This window comes from Vipera berus (assembly GCF_964194415.1).
Source record: "Vipera berus genome assembly, chromosome: 12".
NCBI lineage: Eukaryota > Metazoa > Chordata > Lepidosauria > Squamata > Viperidae > Vipera > Vipera berus.
This window is the reverse complement of record NC_138215.1, coordinates 12,185,498-12,211,597: the sequence shown is the minus strand read 5'-3', so window position 1 is coordinate 12,211,597 and position 26,100 is coordinate 12,185,498. Positions and strand designations below refer to the sequence as shown.

The following is a 26,100-nucleotide window of genomic DNA, read 5'->3' as shown; positions in this document are numbered from 1 at the left end:
ATCTATCTATCTATCTATCTATCTATCTATCTATCTATCTATCTATCTATCTATCTATCTATCTATCATCTTGTTCTATGTTCAGTTTCCAAAATGTAATTTGAAATCCGTTAGTATAGCATTGTAGGAAAAAGCTGCTTAATACATTTAATTTCGCAGTCAATGCTGCCACCTAGTGGGCGTATTAAGATCCCCGCCTCATTCATTTCAAGAGGTTTTTTTTTTAATCTATCTATCTAAACAACATTTTAAAAATTAGTTTGACAAGAGCCGAGTTGTTTAATTGATCGCTTTAAGGACCCAGTCTGCTCCTCTACTAGTAGCAAATTGAGCCTGGGGATATTTACTAATTCAGGCTGAAAGTATGAATCATTCATTCATTCATTCATTCATTTAAAAAGTGTATCCCTTTGCAAACATTCCTGGAAAAAAGAAACCTAGTGTTAAAAAAAAACCAAACACCTGCCTGGATACCTTTCTCCCTGCTTTCCTTTTCATTGGGGTTCACACATTGCACGACTAAGTCAAAAGCCATGGAATAATTGGGGTCAGGCAACCTGCTAACATGACATTAAACAAATGATCTGATTTAGTGACAGCACATCCTGTGCATGGATTGATCCAGAAGATTTGGAACAGGCCGCTCGGGGGTTTTGCCCTGTAGAATTTCTACGAAACCAGCTCTCCTTTATTCCTCGGAGGGTAACGATTCACACAATATGCCCCCTGTGAAATTGAGGGCTCCCTGCTCATTACTTTAACATGTATTGTGAACCATGATTAAACCACGATACAATTTGTAGAAAGCATTTGCGGCCTGGGGTATGGCAGACTGTAGGAACCCAATCTGCAAATTTCTGCCTTTGAAATGCTTTGGATTGTGTGCCCAAAGGAATCACCTTTCTACTAGTAACACTCTGGAGAACTTTTGTGTGTGAGTAAAGGCTCCTGGGCTCCAAGATCACCGCAGACGGGGACTGCAGCCAAGAAATTAAAAGACGCTTTCTCCTGGGGTGGAAAGCCATGGCAAATCTGGACAGCACACTAAAAAGCAGAGACATCACCCTGCCAACAAAAGTGCGTATAGTCAAGGCTATGGTCTTCCCAGTTGCAATGTATGGCAGTGAAAGTTGGACCATAAGAAAGGCTGAGCGCCAAAAAATTGAGGCCTTTGAACTATGGCGCTGGAGAAGACTCCTGCGAGTCCCTTGGACTGCAAGGCGATCAAACCGGTCAGTCCTAGAGGAGATCAATACTGACTGCTCTTTAGAAGGCCAGATCCTGAAGCTAAAACTCAAATACTTTGGCCACCTAATGAGAAGGAAGGACTCACTGGAGAAGAGCCTCATGCTGGGAAAGGTTGAGGGCAAGAGAAGAAGGGGACGACAGAGAATGAGGTGGCTGGATGGAGTCACTGAAGCAGGAGGCGTGAGCTTAAATGGACTCCAGAAGATGGTAGAGGACGGGAAGGCCTGGAGGAACGTCGTCCATGGGGTCACGATGGGTCGGGCATGACTTCGCAGCTAACAAAAGGCTGAAAAAAAGTATCAATAAAAGGGAATATTTGCAGCTCAGGGTTGACATAAGTGGTCCTTGGTGTTGAGCTTGGTTGTTTTCTTGCAGGCGCACCGTCACCCAAACTAACATCATCAGTGCTGTAGCCCTGATGATGTTACCTAGCTTGGTTAATGAGACGTCTGCCAAGCTCAGAGAGCACCAAGGACCACCCCCCCACTGAAGTGCAGTTTAGAGATGGAATGGAAGAAGGCAAAAGCACTCCTCGAGATTGAAGTCAACATGTTTCACCACTAAAATCAGGAAAGCATTACAAAAATTATTTCTCATTTGGGTTATTAAAAAAAAAATATAGGAGCTGCCTTGACTCCTCTCCCTTGCGACCGCGGCAGGACTCGAACCTGCAATCTTCTGATCCGAAGTCAGACGCCTTATCCATTAGGCCACGCGGCCCTTCCGAGAGCGACGGTTGCGCCATCCCTATAGAAGTTGCAGCAAGGGCTCAGTTGCGGGCGGGGCTCCGGGAGATTTAGGAAGGTACCATTTTTTTTCCTCCTCAGATGCGGGGGAGGCCTCCAAAGGAAGAGAAACAAAACGAGCTTCTCGACAGCGATGTACTTTTTCTGAGCCTCGTTTATGCGTTTGACACGACCCAGTTAGAGGCTTTCTCGCTTTCCGGGGAGCTTTCGGCACGTAAAAAAGGAGCGTTTGTTTTCCCATTTCATCTCTCAGTTTCCCCCCCCCCTTCTTGAGTTGGAAGAGACCGCCATGAGTCGAAGCGGAAGAGCTGCAGATTTGAGTTGAGGTTGGTTTTTTTTTTGCAAAAGGAGGAAAGAAACGGGGGGGAGGGGCGGCCTTGCAAGGTTTTTGGGGGGGCTATTTTTGCACCTTCAAAGGGTGCAAGGCCACGAGGGAGGGGGAGGCATCTTCTTCTCTTCCTGCATCTTCTTTTTTTCGGAAGAAAGCAGACTTCCTTCGGATTAGGTGGTGAGCAGGCATCAGTTTCTATTGGGGGGGGGCAAGGAATAGCCAAATTTTGGGGAGAGACGGGCTTAAATAACCCCCCCCCTTTTTTTAAGGGGGAGGGCGATGAAAGAAGGTGGTGTGTGAGCGAGAGAGGGTGCATTCGCACGACGAGCTTAACCCGCGTCTTGCATTAACCCAGCGCTTAACCCAGGGGTCTTCAAACTTGGCCCTTTTATGACTCGTGGACTTCAACTCCCAGAATTCCTCAGCTAGGCACGCTGGCTGAGGCATTCTGGAAGTTGAAGTCCACAAGTCATAAAAGGGCCAAGTTTGAAGAGCCTTGGCTTAACCCTTGGTCTGCACGATTGGCTCAATCCTAAACTAATCCAACACTGGCTGGGTTTTGCGCAGCATGCTAGCTAGGCTTACAGAACCGTGGTTAGCATTAAGCAAACAGGAAGCATAGAGGCGTTTGTTTGGTTCTTTTTCAAAAAAATGTGGCTGAATTGAAAACATTTTAGAAAACCAGGCCAGAAGGCAAAAAACACTCAAGAAATCATTTTCAGAGGACGGGAGGGAATATCCTTTGGGAATGTGTGGATAAAACCGATTTTGCTGGGGGGAGGGAATCGTTTGTAATTTAGGAAGAAACAACTTTTCTTTTTTTCAAGGGTAAGAGAAAGGAACATGGGTTTGATTTAATAGATCGGTGTCGCCGGTAGAATATTTATAGCTCAGGGTTGAAATGAGGGGTTCTTGATGTACTCGGAGCCGGATTGTTTCCATGCAGACATTTCAGGACCCAACTAAGTAACATCATCAGTGCGGTGTGTTGAATAAGCTCAGCTATTACAGCCATAGCACTTAAGACTTATATAGTGCTTCACAGTGCTTGACAGCCCTCTCTAAGCAGTTTACGGGGTCAGCATCTTGCCCCCCCCAACAATCTGGGTCCTCATTTTACCCACCTCGGAAGGAGGGAAGGCTGAGTCAACCTTGAGGTGGTCAGAATCGAACTGCTGGCAGTTGGCAGAGTTATGGAAGGAAGGAAGGACAATAGCAATAGCACTTAGACTTATATACTGCTTTGCAGTGCTTTACAGCCCTCTCTAAGGGGTTTACGGGGTCACCATCTTGCCCCCAACAATCTGGGTCCTCATTTTACCCACCTCGGAAGGAGGGAAGGCTGAGTCAACCTTGAGGTGGTCAGAATTGAACTGCTGGCAGTTGGCAGAGTTATGGAAAGATGGAAGGAAGGAAGGACAATAGCAATAGCAGACTTATATACTGCTTCGCAGTGCTTTACAGCCCTCTCTAAGAGGTTTACGGGGTCACCATCTTGCCCCCAACAACCTGGGTCCTCATTTTACCCACCTCGGAAGGAGGAAAGGCTGAGTCAAGCTTAAGCGGTTCAGGATCGAACTCCTGACAGTCAGCAGTGAGTTAGCCTGCAGTACTGCGTTCTCACCACTGTGCCCACCGGTACAGCTTGTTCAGCAAGCCATGATAAGAAATCATGGTTGATTGCCTCCTAGTAAGGCAGGGTTAATAAGAATCTGGAATGGGAAATATTCACGTGAGCCTTCATTCTGGGGCGTGCTGTTTCCCGACAGATCTGAGCTGGCCAGGAAATCGCCTGTGTTTTCCCTACCGCTCGCTCGTGGGTGAAGATGAAGCGCCTGTCATGGAGGACGTCGTTGGCAGGTCCGTCCTTGTGCAGAACCCGGGCGTGCTCCTCCCGTTCCTCTGCGGGTCTCCTGTTTCAGGAGAAGGTGGCTCCAGATACGGTTCCTCCCCCCAAAGAAGAACAACGCATGAATCCTCTCGGCATCCAGATGCTCTCCAAGGGCCTTCATGAACAGATCTTCCGGGGCGCTCAAGTCCATCATTCGCAGGAAGACATCCAGAAGAGCATAGAACACTTGCAGAGGCATGATCTGTGGGGCAAAGAGACGACCACCATTCCTGATGTGGAGTTGCAGCTTCCCCGCATGTACGGAGCTAACATCGATGAACATTTCCGCCTCTTGGCTCAGAAGCAAAGCCTCCCCTATCTGGAAGCTGCCAAGGAGCTTTTTGAGCATGAGATCCCACCGAGGCCCACGGAGTGGGCTTGGGAAGTAGGGTGGACCCGGTACGGTCCCGAGGGGGAGAGGAAAAAGGTGGATTTCCCCGATGAACGAGCTTTGGTCTTTGATGTGGAGGTGTGCATAGAAGAAGGACATTGTCCCACCCTTGCAGTGGCTTTGTCATGCAATGCTTGGTAAGAAGCAGCAGAGCATTCTGGGATTAGTGTCAAATCCTTGGCTGCAAGTAGCCCTCGACTTAACAACCGTTCATTGAGTGAACGTTCAAAGTTACAACGGTACTGGAAAAAAGTGATTTATGAGCATTGCAGCTTCCCCACGGTCACGAGATCAAAATTCGGACACGGTTGCAGTGTCTCAGGGTCGTGACCTCATGATCGTGGGGATGCTGCAATGCTCATAAATGAACAACTGTGGCAAGGAAGGTTGTAAAACAGGGCAAAATTCACCTAACAATTGTCTCACTTAGCAACATTAAATCTTGGGCTTAATTGTGGTGGTAAGTCAGGATCTTAACCTGTATTAAGATTCTCTTCTACTTCTTATGAAATCTGTATTGCGTCAGCTATCCTGGCTGTCTTTGCTAAGCAGAGACTCTACCAATTCAACTTTTTCCCACTAGTTGGGTGATCAAGTTTTACTTACTGAATTTTTCCCTTCCACTCCAGCTTTTAAAAGCATCTGGGGGAAAAAAAGGATTATAAGATTACAAGCTTTGAGAAAAGAAAAAGAACCACATCTTTTAGTCCCTAGCTTCCCCCCCCCCCACAGCCCCAATCGTATTTTTGAATTCTGTTGTTTCTTTGCTTTGACTCTGCTCTGAGAATCTTTTCGATACGAAAGTTTATTGGATAAACTTTTGCTAGACTTGCACCAACATAATTTATGCACCAACTTTGGCAGGTTCCAGAGTTCAATTGTATACTTGATTTGGCCAAGTGTGATTAGATACACAAAGAATTTGTCTTTGGTGCTGAAGCTCTCGGTGTATATGCAAACCAACAGAATAATGATAATTATCATCATCATAATATCAATAAGAAGAGGGAGTAAGAAAGATAATAAGAATAGATTGGAATGGAATGGAATGGAATGGAATGGAATGGAATGGAATAGAATAGAATAGAATAGAATAGAATAGAATAGAATAGAATAGAATAGAATAGAATAGAATAGAATAGAATAGAATAGGACCTTGGACGTCATCTAGTCCAGCCCGCTGCTCAAGCAGGAGAACCTGTACCATCTCAGACAGGTGATTGTCCAGTCTGTTTAAAAATCTCCAGTGACGGAGCGCCCACAATTTCTGGAGGCAAAGCTGTTCCACTGGTTAATTGTCCTCACTGTCAGGAATTTTCTCCTTAATTCCAGGTTGCTTCTCTCTTTGATCAGCTTCCAACCATTGTTTCTCATCCTTCCCTCTGGTGCTCTGGTGAACAACCTGGCCCCTTCTGCCTTGTGGCAGCCCCTCAGACACTGGAATACTGCTATCATGTCTCCCCTATTTCTCCTTTTCTTTAGACTAGCCAAACCCAAGTCCGGCAGCCGTTCTTTGTATGTTTTAGCCTCCAGGCCTTTGATCATCTTAGTTGCTCTTCTCTGAATTTTTCCAGACTCTCAACATCTTTTTTGTGATACGGTGACCAAAATTGGCTGCAGTATTCCAGGTGTGGTCTCAGTAGGGCTTTATGAAGCGATACTAGTACTTCACATGATACTATGCCTCTGTTTACTACAACCATACTATTGAGAAAATACACACAGCCGTTAAGACAGCACTGTGACAATTAGGTGTTCAGCAGAGTGACACGCAGAGTTTGGCTTTGCAGAGTTGCTAAGCCAGAATGAAAAAAAGACTGTCAAAATGGATCTGCTCTGCTTCACAGGTACTCGTGGTGCAGCCAGCGTTTGCTGGAACAACGCTATAGCTGGTCTAACCAGCTGGGGCTGTCCGATCTCATCCCCCTGGAAAGCAGCAGCCTCAAAAAGCAGCCCGGGCAGGAGAGGCTGGTGATTGGCCACAACGTCTCCTTTGACCGGGCTCACATTAAGGAACAATACCTGATCCAGGTAAGACATCCATCTCCGTCTCTTCAACTTGTTTTCTTCCCCTCTGCCCGGTTATCACGGAATTGAAGGAGAAACGTTTTGTGGCCAGGGGTGACTTGGCTGATCTTGAACAATTAAAATTTGGGGTTTTTTTTCCAGATCTGCTGGCTTACTGTACTTAAATGGAAGACCACCAGGAGACTCTGGGGCTGTACAGGTAGCCCTCGACTTAACGATCAAATTTCTGTTTGCTAAGCAAGACAGCTAAATTGAGTTTTGCCCCATTTTGCTATCTGTCTTGCCACGGTGGTTAAGTGAGCATTTGTTAAGTGGATCATGCAGTTGTGAAGCAAATGTTTAGTGGGTCGATGGTGTACATTTCTTTGAATCTGGTTGTTGCAGCATATTACTATATTTGTATTGGAAGCACCTACGAGCATCAAGGAACCACAGCATACAATGCCATTTGCTGAGTGACATATGAACTGGCCGCATCGTATGTCTGAGAATAGAATAGAATAGAATAGAATAGAATAGAATAGAATAGAATAGAATAGAATAGAATAGAATAGAATAGAATAGAATAGAATTCAGAATGCAATGGAATGGAATAGAATAGAATTCAGAATAGAGTATAGAATAGAATAGAATAGAATAGAATAGAATAGAATAGAATAGAATAGAATAGAATAGAATAGAATAGAATAGAATAGAATAGAACAGAATAGAATAGAATAGAATAGAATAGAATAGAATAGAATAGACAGAGTTGGAAGGGACCTTGGAGGTCTTCTAGTCCAACCCCCTGCTCAGGCAGGAAATCCTATACCCTTTCAGACTGATGTTCCAGTCTACGCTGGTTTGTAAGGCAATGTCAAATGCTCCCTTTGACTGTTCCAACCGCTCTTTTAGGGATCCCAAATGCGGTTCTTGGACACGATGAGCATGCACATGGCTATCTCTGGACTGACTGGTTTCCAGCGCAGCCTTTGGAAGGCAGCCAAGCAGGGCAAGGGGAGAGGACTGCAACAGGTCCAGCAACACATCAAGAAAACACGCAGGAAAGGCAGTGGACCCACGGTGAGTGGATGCAGCCGTGATCAGGATGCTTTGGCACAGCAGCTTGACTCTCGACTCTTGACATGAGGTATTTGGTGTGCTCTCGATGCAACTGGCCCAGTGCAAGGGACATAACTCTGAAAAGAGTGGACCTCCTCAAAGGACACCCTGAAGGTGTCCACAACTTAACAACCGCAATGAAGCCCAGAATTTCTATCATATATCATGACGGACATATAGTAAGTTGTAGCACCCATATGACCAACCTGTCTCCTTACCTCCTCTTTTAAAAGATCAGAAAGTAGTTCAGAATCAGAATAGAACTGGAAGGGACCTTGGAGGTCTTCTAGTCCAGCCCCTGCTCAAGCAGGAGATCTTGCCACAAGACTTTTCCCGCTATTTTATTTCTGCAAGATTTATTGTAAATGGGAGAGTGGCATTCACAAATAGGACTTCCCCTCTGTTGAAGCACAGATGTTCTCTTGTTTTCTTCCATCCTTGTTCTACTACATATATATGGATTAAGCTAGAGAGGATGGACATCTAATGAAAAGATGGGCATCTAACTGAGATTGCAAAGGAGACAAACTGGTTATTTAATTCTGAGAGTTAAAGCTGTGGGGGAGAAACGGGCCGTAATGATCGGAATGGACCAGTTGTGTCTTCATTATTTATTACATTAAAATGCTGTCCGGCTTCTAACCAGTCTGGTTTCTTTCCACATGGTTTTCACTCTATAGATGAGTTTCTTATTTTTCTTTTGCTGGCCTTCTGTTGTAGGTTGGCTCCTGGAACTGGGTGAACATCAGCAGTATCAACAACCTGGCAGATGTGCATGCCCTCTATGTTGGAGGGCAGCCGTTGCAGAAAGAAGCCCGGGAACTCTTCGTCAAGGGCAGCATGGATGATATCAGGAATAACTTCCAGGTAGGAAAAAAAATCTCTTCTCGCTTTCTGAGAACAGAGTCTTAGCTAGTAGGAGCCAAGTATCTGCATGAACTGAAGAGTGCACCCCATCAGTAACCAGGAGGCAATATTAGAGTAGATTAGCAAATGGCTTGGGGTTTACCTTTTAATAACTGTCCTTTCCTGATGTTTCTCTTTGTCCGAAGGAGCTGATGAATTACTGTGCCCTGGATGTTCAGGCTACTTATGAAATATTCTACGAGCAGCTTCCCCTTTTCTTGCAAAGGTGAATTGTTCACTGGGTGAAAGATGTGTTGAGGACGAGATTCTAGTGTTCTGGGTTAGCTACCAATCTCAGGTTGACTTTGCATAGTTGTTTAAGACCTTGTAAAAAAATGTAGGAGCATGGAGTGAGCACAAATTAGTTCATGGGGTCCCTGAGCTTGGTTGTTTTCTTGCAGACATTTCACTACCCAATTAAGTCTGACCCCTGGTTTGTGGACCCGCAGCGGTGTGCAGCATGCCAGCAATGGGCTGCACAAACAAGCAAAGCTCCATCCTTGGGATGCAGGCAGTATTCAACACACACACACACACGGTCTACAGAAAAACTTTCTCCATGGTAGAGGTCCCTGGTGCCCAAAAGGTTGGGGACCTCTGAACTAGGTAACATATTCAGTGCTAGAAGGGAGTGGGGTAGAAGGAGGGTAACCCACCCACTAGCACGGAAGACATTACCTAGTTGGTAAATTAGATGTTGCCAAACTCAGAGAGCACCAAGGACTGCACAGTTCAACCTGAATTACAGATACTCTCTTTTATTGGTATACTTTAGTTTCTCATCTGATTGAGAAAGATATTGGTAAATTTATTTGGTCCTCTAGGGTGGTAAAAATGCTGCTGCAAAACCATCCATGATGCCAGGCAGCATAAGTGAGAGGAGAAAAAAAATATTTGTTACAAGATTCTTTATGGACAGTGGTGGTGATGGGGGGCATCTAAGGAATGATTGGTTGTAGATGCTCATAACTGCTATTAGAAATATAATCTTTGTCTGTTGCTGAAATAATAATCCTTAATCTTAAATAAAGTACTTGATTATTCCCCAAAGGAATGAATAGCAACTGTGTTTTTTTTACATGGGGAAAAGATATTGGGTGCCCTCAGTATGTGGTTTAACCAGCCTTTGAAGCTACTTCAAAGCTACTTTGAAGTATAGGTTCTCCTGCTTGAGCAGGGGGCTGGACTAGAAGACCTCCAAGGTCCCTTCCAGATTTCTATTCTATTCTATTCTATTCTATTCTATTCTATTCTATTCTATTCTATTCTATTCTATTCTATTCTATTCTACTCTACTCTACTCTACTCTACTCTACTCTACTCTACTCTACTCTACTCTACTCTATTCCATTCCATTCCATTCCATTCCATTCCAGAGGACCGTTCTGGATTTTGTCCATTGATTTTGACAGACGGTTAAAAAATCTCCTTCCTTGTAAGGTTATCAGATACTTTCTATATATAGGCTACATTGCCCATCACCTGCCAGATTTGGATTTGACATTTTGGGGGTTAGCTGTTCCTTTCTCTTATTCCCCATTAGGTGTCCACATCCTGTGACTTTTGCAGGTATGCTAGAAATGGGAGTTTCTTACTTACCTGTTAATCAGAACTGGGTGAAGTACCTGGATGAAGCTCAGGTCACTTACGAGGAGCTGCAAAAAGAGATGAAGAAGTCTTTGATGAACCTGGCAGACAATGCTTGTCAGCTGCTTCATGAGGAGAGGTACTCGTCGATCATGGCCTAGTAGAGTTAGTAGGCTTTAAACCAGAACTATACTGTTAAGTAAAATGATGGGTCTTGCAGTCCAGATCTCAGTCAAGCAGTAGTAGGGTGATAACGAGAGAAGAAGAAGCAGAGAGGAAGAAATGGACTCTACAGCTATAGAATCAACCTTATCTTCCGGTTTGGCTGTAGCCTGCAGAATCTCAAATGGTCAAGGGGTGCCTTTGGGAGGGAAAAGCTGTTTTGGCTGGGAAGTGGCTGTTTGAACGACCCCTCCTTGAGGTTGGCCTGTTGTATCCCAATAGGTACAAAGATGACCCCTGGTTGTGGGATCTGAAATGGGACCTCCAAAAATTTAAGCAAAAGAAAACGAAACCAACCAGGAAGAAAAAGGAAGAGGTGAATGAAGAGCCAGCTAAAGTAGTGGGAAAAGCATCTCCGCTGGAATGGCAGGAAGGTAGATGACCATTTGTTGATCAGATTAAGAGAGGATTTCCTTACAATTGTATAACTGTGTGTTTGATGTCTCTTCACGCCCAGTTTGAGGTTGTAGGCCTTGCAGTCCGGAGTTATCTTTCTGTCATCTTTAGGTTCCTGTACACTGCACTCACTGGCTGGGATCACACATGGCGTTAAGCTGAAATTGTGTGTTTCTTTTGCTTTGGCATACTCCCACTACTGTAGCCCAACCATTGTGGTTGGCACACCACAGCTAAGGCTTAATGCAATGCACCGCCCATTAGTGGTAGGGTGATTCTGGGGAAGAGGGTTTAACAAACCGTGGTTTAGCATAATGTGTGAACCAGTTTCACCTTAACCATATTGTAATTCTCCTTGAACGTTGGGGGAGTCTTTGAAGTTTGCTTTCTGAATGAAAGCTACAAAGAATACATATGCCTACTCATACGTTCATTTAGTATAAGCAGAAGAAGTCACAGTTAGCAAAAGAAAGCAAAAGGGAGGAAATAAGAGAATAAACCAAGGGACATGGTGGCTCAGTGGGTTAGGACGCTGAGCTTGATCAGATGGTCGGCAGTTTGGCGGGTCAAATCCCGAGTGCCGCATAACAGAGTGAGCGCCTGTTACTCGTCCCAGCTTCTGCCAACCTAGCAGTTCGAAAGCACGTAAAAAATGCAAGTAGAAAAATAGGGACCACTACGGTGGGAAGGTAACAGCGTTCCGTGCACCTTTGGCGTCTAGTCATGCCGGCCACATGACCATGGAGACGTCCTCGGACAAACGCTGGCTCTTCGGCTTTGAAACGGAGATGAGCACCGGCCCCTAGAGTCGGAAACGACTAGCACGCATGTGCGGGGGAACCTTTACCTTTTTTAAGAGAATAAAAGTCTAGCTAAACCTAGAGTATACCAACAGGATTAACTGTCCTTTCCTATCTTTGATTCTTTGATTTTGCTTGTATCCATTCGTATGTTGCATTCTGTAAAATTCTCACCTCCTTCTTGGGAATCTCACCGGCTCCATCCAGCCTCAACTTCCTTGGCCATCTCCTCCCTTTCAACTCATTTGCTACTACGTTGGGCTATAACTTTGCAAGACGTGGAGCTATTGGGGCTCCTTGAGGTACAGTTAAGGTACAGTTAAGATGGCTTGCCTGCTGCTTGTATTTTTATTTTGTATGTTGTGTTGTTACGTTGTGAAAATAGATCCTGGTCCTCTGACAGAGGAAGGGGAGCAAAGCCAAAATGCCAGCCAACAGGTTCTTCAGAGTCTAAAGGAGACAGTGGTTTTGCAGCCAAAGAGAATTCAGCATCTCCCTGGCCATCCAGAGTAAGTTCCTAAAGAAATGTTTCATGTAGATAAACAAGGAGTTCTCTTGAAACGGTTTTTCAACATCTGGTTCTTTCCAGCTGGGATGGATTTCTGCTCCTCTAATGCCCAACCAGCACAGCTGGGTCTTTCTTTGCCTCATGGGAATGGTATACATTTGTACTTTGGAAAGACAGATACTGAGAAGAGAGGACTGTCTACGGAGATGCTCAGTCATCCAGGTCATAGTTATCCCAAAGATGCTTTTTCACGAGGCAACTGGACTTTCTTGTTTTTCTTTGAAGACCTTTCGCTTCTCACCCAAGAAGCTTCTTCAGCTCTGACTGAATGGAAGGGGAATGGAAGGATTTATACTCCTTGCAGACAGCTGGTTATTTGCATTCTTTTAGCGAGTCGTTAAAGCTACCTGGAGCTTATCTGTGTCTCCAGGGTCACTTGAGTAGTGCAAATGGGTGTGGAGCCTTCTTGGAACTGTTGAAAGGACTGTGTTGTACACTGGAGATAGATGATGTCGTATCCCTCCTCCTCTGTTGAGAGAGGGCTGTTCAGTTTTGACATAAATGGCCTCTTTGACCACTCTTTCAAACCAGCGGTCCTCTGTCCAAAAGGTGGACTTTGCTGCCTTCGAAAGAGCAGCCTTTGTCTTTTAAATGCAGATGGACTGCTGACTCTTGTCCTGATGGGTTTGTGAAAAAGCATCTTTGAGAGAAGAGAAGACTCATTGGAAAAGACCCCGATGTTGGGAAAGATGGAAGACAAGAGGATGAGATGGTTAGATAGCGTCACTGATGCAATGAACATGAATTTGGGCAAACTCTGGGAGACAGTGGAGGATAGGAGGGCCTGGTCTGCTGTGGTCCATGGGGTCGTGAAGAACAACAAAACCAATAGCCCACAAAAGAAACATGGGCAAACAGCTTTGTAAGCAGTCTTCATCATCCAGCTGTTGGTTGAGGGTCAAAATTGTTTGCTTCTTCCTGGGTAGGTGGTACCGCAACCTGTGTCCACGGATCAGTGATCCTAGTTGGGCCCCTGGACCCAGCCTTATCAGCCTTCAAATGAGAGTGACTCCAAAGCTCATGAGGCTCACCTGGGATGGCTTTCCATTGCACTACTCTGAGAAACATGGCTGGGGCTACCTGGTGCCAGGAAGGAAGGACAACCTGTTAGAGGATGATCCAGACGCTGCATCGGCCACCTGCCCTTTCAGGTAAGGAAGGATTTCTGGGGGAAGTGAAATCCACAGTGCTAAATCCCCCCCACACACACACACACCCCTTTTGCATGTTGTGTAATGGATACATAAGTGTGTACATCTCACGCAAAGAGCTTCATTACGGTCTTCAGTTGGAGAACAGCAGAACATCAACCGCAATATTTGGGAAATGTAGCAGAGCATGAAACTCAGCAAGTGCCACTGCAGGCATGGGATCTCCAATACCAACTTTCTAGATAAGATGATTATACAGTAATAGGGTAAGGCTCTGGCACAGCAAAGAGTAGAAACGGAGCAGAGAACAAAGCTTATTTCATCAGCTTGCAGGCCCAGCCTCTGCTATTTTTTTAACCAAAGTTGTTAAAATCAAGTTCCCAGATGCAGTAAAAAAACAAACAAACATGCCATTGCTCAGATTTTCAGTGATAACCCAGAAGAAGATATGTTTTCCCCTCTGGCTGTTTCTTAGGGAATTAATTAATCTTGACTTGAAGCAACTTAACCTTCGGCTCCAGAATGAATTATCTTCAGATAACATTGATTAGGATTGGAAAAGCTGTCCAGATGCAATAAGAGGCACCTAATTATGTCTTGTTTTTCTGCAAACATTGCAGGGACATGTGAAATCAACTGATTTCATCTTAAATCCTGTAGATCAGCCTTTTTTTGAACTTGGCAATTTAAAAAGGCGTGGGTTTCCACTCCCAAAATTCTGGGAGCTTGCTCGGAGTTCAAGTCCACATATCTTAAAATGGCCACTTCAAAAGACACTGACTAGGTCAGGGGTAGGCAACCTCGGCTCTTTTATGACTCGTGGACTTCAACTCCCAGAATTCCTGAGTCAGCTGACTCAGGAATTCTGGGAGTTGAAGTCCACGAGTCATAAAAGAGCCGAGGTTGCCTACCCCTGGACTAGGTCATCTAAGTGATTGCTGTTATATTAGTGATGTAACAGATACTGCCTACAATATAGCCAAATTCTTCTCAGCAGTATGTCAACATTTTGTAAAATGTTCACAAAACTTGTGAATTGGACTACATGTCACTTCAGTGTCGTTACAATATTAGGCCAGTACTTTCTTTGCCTTTTATTTGTCTGGCTTAATGTTGCTGGATTTTGACACTGATAAAAACATCATTCATTCTAAGTTTCAAGAGCTGTAAAGACAAGAACATGTTTTTGTGAGCTTTATATCAGGTACCCAGGAACTTTACATACATAAAAGAAAACCCCACGATTAGGTCTAAAGTATCTATTCCCCCTAAAGACAATTCAATAATGAGAAGCAAGAAAAAGGCTCATTTTACTAGGCAAGGGATGATTATAATTCTGCTGCAGTTCGAGCTATGAAAACTCTTTATTTCTGATAGGGTAATAGAACATCTGTATCGGGAATATTGCAAGGAGAAAGGCAAGGAGCAACCGGTTTCACTTGGCAGCTACCTGGAGGAAGAGTTCTTAACGGAAAACGGTGATTTTTGGGAAAAGGTACTTGTTTTTCTCTCCAAGATGAGATCTACAGTTTTGTGACAGAGTATGCACTTTATTGTACTGTGTCAGATATTGGGTGGAGGAATTCTTACTGGATTGTTGATAAATATATTGCGAACTTAGTGTCCTTTAAAAGGCTTTGCCGTGGTTGCAAGCAAAATGGCTAATTGTGTCATCTCCCGGCATGCAGAAAAGTTTTATTCTGTCGTCTCCTTATAAGGAACAGTCGTCCAGAACACACGTGGATGATCTCCTGTCCTCTCCTTATCCAGGGAGGTTCCAGGAAACCAGCCTACTCACCTTGTACTTTGCAACAATTGTTGGTTTTGTTTTTGCAGAACCATCTGCAGTTTGCATTACCTCCCCCAGAAATTCTTGATTCTCAGATTAAAAAATGACCATGTCGTGATTATTTTTAAAAACCTGCATGTCAGATAGGTTAAAACATTGGTTGCTTGTTTATATGCAGAGGGAGTGTTTTTTCCCCACATTTTATCGATAATCCTTTGGGTCAAATGCAAACTTGGAAGATAAGCGATACTGTGAATAGATACAGAACAACTTTCACACGTTAAAGAGTCTCTCTCTCTCTCTCTTTTTTCATGTCAGTTTGAGTTGCTTGGCCATGTGGAGGTAGATATGGATGTGGATCCTATCACCAGAGAACTGAGGCAGGTAATGGCCTATCTAAAGAAATAAAATAATCATAATTTAATCTGGTATCAGGCATGCTTGAAGGTGTTCTTTTGTTCATACATACATATGTACATATCTGTTGTCGTTTTAACCATTTAGTTGTTTCCGACTCTTGGCAACTTTACAGGCAAGTGCCTCCATCCAACCCTGTCAAGTACAGCTTTTTCCAATTGTTGGATGTTCCTCTTTGTACCAATTTTGATGTTCTTTGCTTGCCCCTTCTTGTTCCACTAACCATTCCTGGCATCATTGCCTTGTCCAATGAATTGGCACATATGACATGGCCAAAGTAAGTCAGACGTATTCTTATGAGTTTAGCTTCTTAGTGATGAGCCTGGTTTTATACAATTTGTTAGTCACTCTATCTGTCCATGGTAAATGCTATAATTTATGCCCACACCAGTGTTCAAAGGCATCAATTCTTCTTTGATCAGCCATTTGTAGTGTCCAACATACATACATACATACATACATACATACATACATACATACAGTACATACATACATACATACATACATACATACGAATGAATGACTCTCAACTGCTTAATCCTGCATTGACTCTTCTGTACAGGAGGAGTTGGTGAAGAGTTCACCTGAATATCACCATGGCAACGGACCTTACAATGATGTCAATATTGCAGGATGCTGGTTTTTTAAGCTGCCTCACAAAGTAAGGGTGGACTTCATGCTGTCTGTGTTTGTATATCTGTGTCAGGGAATGCAGTGACAGCTCGCATCTATTGGCATTGTGAACGTGTTGTCATTTTGACATCCCTGTAGTTAGTTGCAGTCTCCACTGCACCCCACCTCCTTTTCACTTTTGTGCACGCTAGTAGTTTTTTATTTATTTATTTAGATAATTCTTGTAGCCCTGTTGAGTTGGCAAGAGGGAGAAGATAGCTGTGGCACTCTTGACTTACCCAACCAGCATCTGTATCACCGATGAGTTTTGGCCAGAAAAATTCTTCTTACTAAGGCATCTCAGCCATTAAGTATCTTTTCTCCTGTTTGGAAGAACAAAGAAAGGGAATGTGGAGAAGAGGCAGCAGAGTTTAAATTTGTTTTGCTTGCTGTTGTGAAGATCGCTGTGAAGATTTGCTTATTCTCAGTTATGGCCAGTGCAGCTGAGGAATGTTAATTCATGAGAAAAATATTCTGTCCATTTAGAAAAACCTAAGAATAATTTTCAGGGATAAAATGGGTCCTGTAGCCCAGTCACGATCCAGTCTCACATAATCTCTAATAGTCCCAGCTGAAACGGGGATCTGAAGTGAGAAAAAGGTTCTCTCTACGTTTGCATGGAAGAAGGAATTTCTTTAAAAATAACCAAGGAAGAAGCATTGCATTTTGCCTGCAGAAATCTGCTTTGAGTTAAAATAAACTTTCTTCGCCGGCTCTTCAAAGGATGGCAATGCCAGCAATGTTGGGAGCCCATTTGCCAAGGATTTCTTACCCAAGATGGAAGATGGCACTCTTAAAGCTGGAATAGGAGCAGCAGATGGGACCCATGCTTTGGAAATCAACAAGAAAATCTCCTTCTGGAGAAACGCTCATAAACGGATCAGGTGAGCAGACGGATGCATATTCGGTTGTGGGTTGGTCTCGCTGCCAACTAACCATAGTGTAATTGCTTGCTCTTCCTTATTCTCCTTTCTCCCCTTCTCTGCTTTCCTTCTGCACAGCAAAACTTTGAACTCTGTTCTGTATGTAGAATGTCCTTCTTCTATCATAAACCTGTCCAGGTTGCACGGGCCATGGCATGCCAGCAACTGGTCTGCACAAACAAGCAAAGCCCCATCCGTGGGATGCAGGCAGTACACAAAACCACCCACTCTCTGGTCCGTGGAAAAAACTTTCTCCACGGAACTGGTTCCTGGTGCCCAAAAGGTTGGGGACCTCTGGCATAAACCAGTTCCAGCTCCAACACCCAAGAGATGTTGAATATGAAGACAAGAACTAAGTTGGGGCAGTTGGAATGAGTTCCCAGTACATGTTGTCCTCAACTTAACAACATTTAGTTTAGTGATCTTTCAAAGTTACAACAGCACTGGGGGGAAAAAGAGAGAGAGAGACCGTTTTTCACACTGACAGCCATTGCGGCATCTCCATGATCACGTGATCAACATTCAGAGGCAACTGGGTCATATTTACGACGGTTGCAACATCCTAGGATCATGAGATCCCCTTTTTGCGACCTTCTAGCAAGCAAAATCAATGGGGAAGCCCGATTCACTTAACCGCCGTGTTACTAACTTCACAATGCTGTGATTTACTTAACAACCATGGCAAAAAAAAGGTCGTAAAATGGGGGCAGAATTCACCTAACAAAAGGTCTCTGCTTAGCAACAAAAATTTGGGGCTCAGGTGTGACCGTAAGTCAAGGACTACCTGGTATCTGATGAACGATGGACTTTGTGGGTGAATGCGGATAGCCCCGTAGATGAGTTCAGATAGAATATTCAGTGTCAGCTTTATCAGGTAGACGAGACTGGAAAGGTGGCAGGAAAAGCTTATTCTGACTTTATCGTAAAACTTTTTTTTCTCCTTGCAGTTCACAGATAGTGGTTTGGTTGAAGAAAGGGGAACTGCCAAGATCCATGACTAGGTATGTATAGAGAAATGCAGTCAAGACCAACATTGCAATCTCTCTTTTTATTTCATCCAAAATTAGCAACCTCAGCAAATCCATATAAAGGTCTGCATTCAAGTAATGATCATTCTGGGCCTCAGTTAGTTTTATTGTCACTATTAATCTCTTCTCTCTGGAAAGAGGGTGCAGAAAGCAATCCTGGCAGAGCAGCTGACAGGATTAGCCTTTTTAGTGGATTTAATGTGGCATCTTCTCTAAGGGAAAGATCCATGGTTCCGGAGCTCCCTTTGTGCTTTTCACATGGATAGTCTTGGGATTCTCATCTGGGACTCAGAATCCAGCTAGAGTTCACTTTCCTTAAAACAGAACTTTTCCATGCTGTGGGGCAAGAAAAATATTACAAGAATAGCAGTCTTAATGCACACACTCTTAACAAATGAAGATGACATTGTCTCCTTTCTCTGGTTTGTATTTAGTAGGGCTGTGCTGTGTTTTAATGTCAGTTTCTAAATGGAGCAAATCTGCCACAGCTTGCAATTATGGATATAGTTACAGAGAGAACTTATCTAGTACGGGGGTCCCCAACCCCCGGTCTGTGGATCGGTATCGGGGCGTGGCATGTCAGCAACCGGTCCACACAAACAAGCAAAGCCCCATCCGTGGGATGCAGGCAGCACACAAAACCACACGCTCTCCAGTCCACGGAAAAACCTTTCTCCACAGAACCAGTCCCTGGTGCCCCAAAGGTTGGGGAACCTCTGAGCTAGTGGCCAAAATGGCAGTGTGCCACTCCGTCAGCATTACAGTCACTATACGCAGTGGAGGAAAGATGGCTTGTCAGCTTAGCAGCTCACCCAGTTAGCAAACGCTCAGATTTTCCGATGAACAGTAATGAATAGTAAAATGTACACTGCGTTCAATGCATACTGAAAATGGGGAACAGGGTAGGTTACAACTATGGGCTTTTGGGTGTATAGATAAGGGCACAAGGGAATTTTTAAAGCTGTAGGAGCGGCAATCGCTTGGGCAAGGGTCATTTGCGTACCTGTGGATCAGCAGTAGGAGGAACCAGTTGACAGGATCTCTCCATCTTACTGAGTTGTGATTGCAGATCAGCTTTAAACTGCTTTGGGAGCCTAAACAGCAGCGTGGAATGTGCAGAGTCCCTGATGGTGATCTTCTTGGTTTTGAAGTGGATTCTCACTGTGATCTTTTTTTCTAGGCACCCAGACTACGATGACGAGAATGCTTATGGAGCCATTCTGCCACAAGTAGTGACTGCCGGAACAGTCACTCGGCGAGCTGTGGAGCCCACGTGGCTGACCGCCAGCAATGCCAGGGTAAAATGGTCTTTTCAGAGGCTCTGTATTCAAAATTCTGCACCACCCTTTTGGCTGTTCCCACAGGGGAGCGGAAGACGAGATAGCACGGAAAGAGGAAATGGCAGGCCCGTTTCCATAACGCTAAGATATTTGAGACCCTTCCAGACTTGCAACAGAAACCTATTTGTGTTGCTTTAAACACGGGATAATTTCTTTCCTCAAGTCCTAAAGTTTGGGTTCAACACTGATAGTTCTGGCTGCTGTGCCCTCCTATACGGTAGGGCTAGAAATATGGAAGAGCAGAATAAATTGTGTGGGGGTTTTTTTCTGCCATACCCAGTGCAAAACACAAACCATCTATGCACACGTAGAACCAATGAAACAGTACAGGTAGTCCTCAACTTACAATCACAACTGAGCTTAAAATTTTTGTTGAGACATTTGTTAAGTGAGTTTTGCCTCATTTTACAACTGTTCTTGCCACCGTTGTTAACTGAATCACGGCAGTTAGTAACCAGGCTGCTCAGTGAATCTGGCTTCCCCATGGACTTTGCTTGTCAGGAGGTCGCAAAAGGGGATCACATGACACCCACCCACCCCCAGGACACGGCAACCGTCATAAATATGAGTCAGTTATCAAGCATCTGAATGTAAATCACGTGACCCTGGGGATGCTGTTAACGGTCGTGTGAAAAATAAAACAGTACAGGTAGTCCTCGACTTGCGATCGCAATTGAGCCCAACATTTTCGTTGTTAAGTGAGACATTTGTTGAGTGAGTTTGGCCTCGTTTTATGACTTTTCTTGTCATAAATACGAGTCAGTTGCCCAGCATCTGAATTTTGATCATGTGACCCATGGGGGATGCTGCGAAGGTCATAAGTATGCAAAGCGGTCGTAAGTCACTTTTTCCAGTGGTGTTGTAAACTTTGAACGGTGTGACTAAACGAACTGTTGTAAGCCGAGAACCACCTGTTTAAGAGCTGGATGATTGTCCCTTCTGAAGAATGAGTCTTTCGGCCGAGCAAAATGAAGGAGGAGAGAAGGGCACTTCCTTTTAATCCAAGCCCACGCATCGACCGCGGAACCTCGGGAACCAAAATTATTTCTTCCATTTCTTACAGACCGACCGGGTGGGCAGCGAGCTAAAAGCCATCGTCCAGACTCCTCCTGGTTACCATCTGGTTGGAGCTGATGTTGATTCTCAAGAGCTTTGGATAGCAGCTGTCTTGGGAGAATCCCATTTCGCTGGCATGCATGGCGAGTATCGGCACATTGAGAAGTTTTCTCCTGGGTAGTCCAAATATTGCGTCTGTAAACATAAACATTCTCTGCGTTCTCTCTGTTAGCAGCTCTTTTCTCTTTCAAAGAGGAAAAAGCGAGTCCAGTTGCCTCCTGAAAAAGCATCTTTCGGATAAGTAACTTAAGTGACATTTCTGATTAGCTTAGAATGAAAAGGGGAGAATGCAGAACAGACTATTTGGCATCAGGCTAACATCTAGCACCTCAGCTGACAAATGTTTCCAGGCAAGTATTGCAGCCCTAAACACTGGAGACATGCTTATTTTTCTGTGCAAAATCTGCTTCTTGGCTTCATTTTGCATCCCTGTCAACAGTTCCCCTCCGGATCCACTCTGTTCTTGGTTCTTGTCTTATCAAAGCCACCTTGAGACGATCTTTTACTTCCTGACCCTCTTTTCCGCCCCTTTGAAGGTTGCACCGCTTTTGGCTGGATGACACTTCAGGGGAAGAAAAGCAACGGCACGGATCTGCACAGCAAGACGGCCTCCACTGTGGGGATTAGCCGAGACCACGCCAAGGTGTTCAACTACGGACGTATCTATGGGGCAGGACAGGCGTTTACTGAGCGTCTCCTCATGCAGTTCAACCACCGCCTGACAGAACAGGAAGCCAGTGAGAAGGCCCGGCAAATGTACGCCACCACGAAAGGAATCCGACGGTGAGGTTGCCTTGGGCAAAGGAGGAATCCTCATTTTGTTGAACGATTAGATGATTGATTTGATTTACACGCTGTTCCAATCCATGCAACACTGAGTGGCTTAGAAAATTTAGTCACAAAATAGTATCCAAAAGAGAATCCAAAGAAAATCCACCAGCATTTAAATCTTACCACAAAGAATCTACCAACCATTGCAACCCAGGGCCTAAGTTCAGAGGCAGGTCGGAAGAGCTTATTTGAACAGGTCCAAGAAGGAGCATGGTGGCTTGGGTGGTTAGGACACTGGGTTGGAGGTTAGCAAACCCATGTTCAAGACCCGAATGGTGCCAGCGGGTGGGGTAAGCTCTCATCCTTCACTCCAGCTCCTGCCAAGGACATGAAAGGAGCCCCCAACTGGGTGTTCTCTAGGCAACAGTGATGTCACCAACTAATCCTTTTGCCAAGGTAACGATTTAGAAGCTAACCAGCTTGTATAATGTGAGATGAATGATGCAGTGTTAGGAATGACTCAGCAGGAGTCTGTATCCCTTTAAGAGCTTGAGTATAAAAGGGAAGGCCTTGCTGGAGTCTTTCTCTCTCGTCTGTTTCCTGCTGTAATTGCTGTGTGTTGGAGTTTGCTGTATCACCGATTTCTAGTGCATAATTGTACACAGTGCGTGATAAAGCACCATTTAATACAGACCACTGTTTACTGTATTTATTCCTGGCTTACCTCGGCGCAATAAGATTGTGCATGCTCTGACACCTTTCAACCCCAGAAGCACCTCGTTGCTTCTGACACAAGTGCAATGCAACAGATCCATGATGGGGCCTCTAAATCTCGGCAGCTTTTAGATGGCCTTTCCCACCCTTGGATTTCCTTCTTTCTTCATTTCTTATAGCTGCCACCTGTCTGAGGAAGGGGAATGGCTGGTGGATCAATTGGGCCTCACAGTAGAAAGAGCAGAAGATGGTTCCATATCTTTGCAAGACGTGTGGCGGTTACAAAGAGAAGCAAAGAAACGGTAAAGAGACAAAAAGGAGCCAAGCTTTACTGTAGTTTTTTCCTTCAAAATCATTAGACTTCTGCAAAACACTAGTTTGCTTGGCACTAAAATGAAGTCATGTTCTATGTCAGAATCAGCTAAACTCCATCCTGCAAACTTCTGTTAGGAATTGCATGCTTTGCTAAATTCTTCGGCAAATTCTTTGCATGTTGCCCCTCCAAATGTCTGGTAATTTCAATCAGATAAGTCTTGTGACTTCTAAAATTCCCCAAACTTCAGTGACACATTCTTAAGTTTGCCTTTTCAGCCATAAGGTCCAGAATATATATATATATATATATATCCTTGCTCTCTCTCTCTCTCCCTCTCTCTCTCTCTCTCTCTATATATATATATATATATATATATCTATATCTATATCTATCTATATCTATATCTATATCTATATCTATATATATATATATATATATATATATATATATATATATATATATATATATATATATATATATATATATATATACATATATATATCCTTGCTAGGCCCCAAACATGGAGCAAATCTTTATTTCCTGTTTTCAGCCTATCTTGAAGGCCATCGAACAGGCTGTAGTCACACTGGACAGTTCATATATTTGTGTAAATTACTAACAAAGAATTTAAAGGGAAACTGAGATGCATTTCTAACTCTTTAGTCTTCATCAGTCAGCTATACCCTTCTGAGATTCGAACCTGGGCTGATTGCATACTAGGCAGTGTTATATATATTCGTTATTGTCATTTTAAATGGAAGCTGAAACGCTACAAAGCTGAAATCTAAATCTTGTATGATTGCAATATTAGTCTGTTATTCTTTGCTCTGTGCGTGTCTCCTGCTGCACTGCAAGTCTTTCTTCTTGCAGTTCAGTGACTGCAACCCAAAATTGCAGGGTCTGGTTTTCTTTTGATCTCCGAGTTCAGCAGCGATGTGCTTTGTATTCCAGATCTCGTAGGAAGAAGTGGGACATAGTATGCCAGCGAGTGTGGGCCAGTGGCACAGAATCTGAAATGTTCAACAAACTGGAAAGCATTGCCATGTCGGAAACACCTAGCACCCCAGTGCTGGGCTGTCGAATTTCTAGAGCATTGGAGCCAGCAGCTGTTGAAGGCGAGGTGAGAGAGATCCTTCTGTTCTAATTAAGTTGATTTTTTTAATCCTTATTTGAGTAGTAAAAATAGCGACTGAGCTGCAACTGGAGATGTTGCCCTAACCGTCTTTGTCCCTTAGCTTGATTTAGACTTGTCTGCAATTGCACGTAGGCATCAATCATCAAAGCTGCAAAGGGGTGGATGGGTAAGAGTAGGTTGCAGATGGTTGTAGACGGGCTGATGCGCAGACCTCCCAAATCTCAACTACGCAGCTATTAAATAACAAGCTGATTTCCTGATTGAAGAAGGGTTACGGTATCTGTTCATATTTTTTTTCTTTTCCTTTCTAGTTTGTGACCAGCAGAATAAATTGGGCGGTTCAGAGTTCAGCAGTGGATTATCTGCATCTGATGCTTGTATCTATGAAATGGCTCTTTGAGATATTTGACATTGATGGACGTTTTTGCATCAGCATCCACGATGAAGTGCGCTATTTGGTCAAGAGCGAGGACCGCTATCGGGCCGCGCTTGCCCTGCAGATCACAAACCTCCTTACACGGTAAATTTCGGTCCTATCCTTTGGCAAGCTCATACTGTATTTGAGATTTTCCCTCAATCTAGTATTTGAGGTGTTCCCATAATCTAGTGCCCTCTAGATATTTGGGTTACAAGCCCAGATGTCTTATGCTAGGTAGGAATTTTGGAAATATCAAGCTTACTGTGACATATTAGTGTTTAGAATTTTAATAATCTAATCCCAGTTCTCTGAAAGATTGTTGGGAGTCTAATGAGAATCCATTATTCTCAAATCTTGGGAAAAACACTGTTGGACAATAAAACATTTTAACTGAAAGAATGCAGAGCTCATTTTAAAGAAATTAGTTTCCCTTCCTGAAATTTTTACCAATTACATATTTGTGGAATAATAGTAGGATGGCTCAAGATTGCATCATTGTATTTGCAAATCCCAGAAAATCTCTGTCATTTTGAGAACTGGGATGGAGATTTTTATCTGTTCTTGTTTGAGATACGTACGTGTGATTACAAATTAGGGAAAGAGCTTCAAGGGCTGAGTTTTGGACATATCCAAAGGAAGAAGGAATATTCTTCTAAATATTCTTCTCTAAATCCAGCATTCGCTTTTTTAGGTGTATGTTTGCCTATAAACTCGGTCTGCAGGATCTGCCTCAGTCAGTGGCCTTTTTCAGCGCTGTAGATATTGATCATTGCTTAAGGAAAGAGGTGACAATGGATTGTGTCACCCCATCCAACCCAGGAGGACTGGAACAAAGGTACAACATCCCCCAAGGTGTGTATCAGATTGTTACTGCTTTTCAAAATCACACTTGGCAAGAATTCTATCTTCCAGTTGCTGGATAATCCTATATAATGAGAGATTGTAAGCCTTTCTCAGTCTGGAAATCAGCTTTGTGCAAGGCTTCCCTCATCCTCAGGACCAGTTTGGCTCTTAGACTTTGCCCAGGAGTATCCTTAAGGACAAACCCAAAGTGCACGCATGAATTCTCATGTTTCCTGCAACAGGGAAAGAAAGTATTAACTGAGAAGAGTATCTTCCCTTACATTCTCTGACTTAATAGGGAATCTTTGTGCATGGCTATGTAGAAGTGAGAGACATTGAAATTCAATGAGCCTGAATACCTGGGTAACGGGATATAAACATTTTATTCCCCCCCCCCCCAATGATACTTACTTTTTAAGAAGTAAAGCAAGTTAATCTGCATTTTTAAAAGTATATAGTTAACAATTTCTGTACCAAATGTGACAGCTTAAGAAACCAACGCAACATTATCCATTTTATTAAATTGTTAGAGAAATGCTTTGCCAAAGTAAAGTAAGAAAATTCAAACCAGCTCTGGCTTATTATCTAAATATATTCATAGTTTCTGGCCAAACTAAAAAGAGTTGGAAGAATAGGTTTTAATTTGCATGTTCCTTCCCCTCCCTGCCTTATATAAATCCCTGCTTGGAACAAGACGTATTTAGGAGCACAAAAACCAGCTCGTGAATCTTTATAAGTTAAGTTTTAACTTTTGAGCGTTTTTAATATGCAAAGAAATGATTACTTTTTTTTGAAACTTGTTAAATTTCTTACAGGAGAAGCTCTGGATATATACAAACTTATTAAAATAACAAAAGGTTCCTTGGAAAAAGGAAAATGAAGTTTTGAGTTTAGACGTTGGCTGGACACGCTTCGTCCCAGCGGGATCCTCCAGGAGGAGGATCAAGGTCAAGGACACCTGCTCTTTTTTCTCACCCCAAGTCAAAAGGAGGAGAAGAGGCATCGCCGGGGATTGTGGCTCCCAAGGCCAACGTGGAGGATTAGGGACCAAAAGGAAAAGTGGAAAATTTAATGTACCTTATTGGGATAGACAAGGGGTAGGCAACCTTGGCACTTTTATGACTCGTGGACTTCAACTCCCAGAATTCCTGAGCCAGCCATGCTGGCTCAGGAATTCTGGGAGTTGAAGTCCACGAGTCATAAAAGAGCCAAGGTTGCCTACCCCTGGGATAGACCATGGATAGGTCATCAG

The 26,100-nt window shown here is 43.7% G+C and overlaps 1 protein-coding gene across 1 annotated transcript; it reads left to right on the top strand.

The window, feature by feature from the left end:
- Positions 1-2,329: 2,329 nt before the first annotated feature.
- On the top strand, positions 2,330-25,894 carry POLG (DNA polymerase gamma, catalytic subunit). The gene is made up of 23 exons (XM_081337315.1): positions 2,330-2,502; positions 4,095-4,744; positions 6,455-6,638; positions 7,530-7,697; positions 8,457-8,603; positions 8,789-8,868; positions 10,186-10,368; positions 10,674-10,825; positions 12,033-12,156; positions 13,142-13,366; positions 14,744-14,861; positions 15,474-15,539; positions 16,135-16,233; positions 16,968-17,128; positions 18,115-18,168; positions 19,376-19,493; positions 20,599-20,734; positions 21,188-21,434; positions 22,316-22,438; positions 23,404-23,572; positions 23,899-24,107; positions 24,697-24,857; positions 25,664-25,894. The coding sequence occupies exons 2-23, from the start codon at positions 4,152-4,154 to the stop codon at positions 25,726-25,728; spliced, it is 3,582 nt and encodes a 1,193-aa protein (XP_081193441.1). The 5' UTR covers positions 2,330-2,502; positions 4,095-4,151; the 3' UTR covers positions 25,729-25,894.
- The last annotated feature ends 206 nt before the right edge of the window (positions 25,895-26,100 follow it).

Bases quoted from the DNA above. Each gene is read 5' to 3' on its own strand.
- POLG (XM_081337315.1), top strand. From the start codon at position 4,152: ATGAAGCGCCTGTCATGGAGGACGTCGTTGGCAGGTCCGTCCTTGTGC. The intron at 4,745-6,454 runs GTAAGAAGCAGC...TCTGCTTCACAG, and splicing joins GCTTTGTCATGCAATGCTTG to GTACTCGTGGTGCAGCCAGC. The intron at 21,435-22,315 runs GTGAGGTTGCCT...CATTTCTTATAG, and splicing joins ACCACGAAAGGAATCCGACG to CTGCCACCTGTCTGAGGAAG.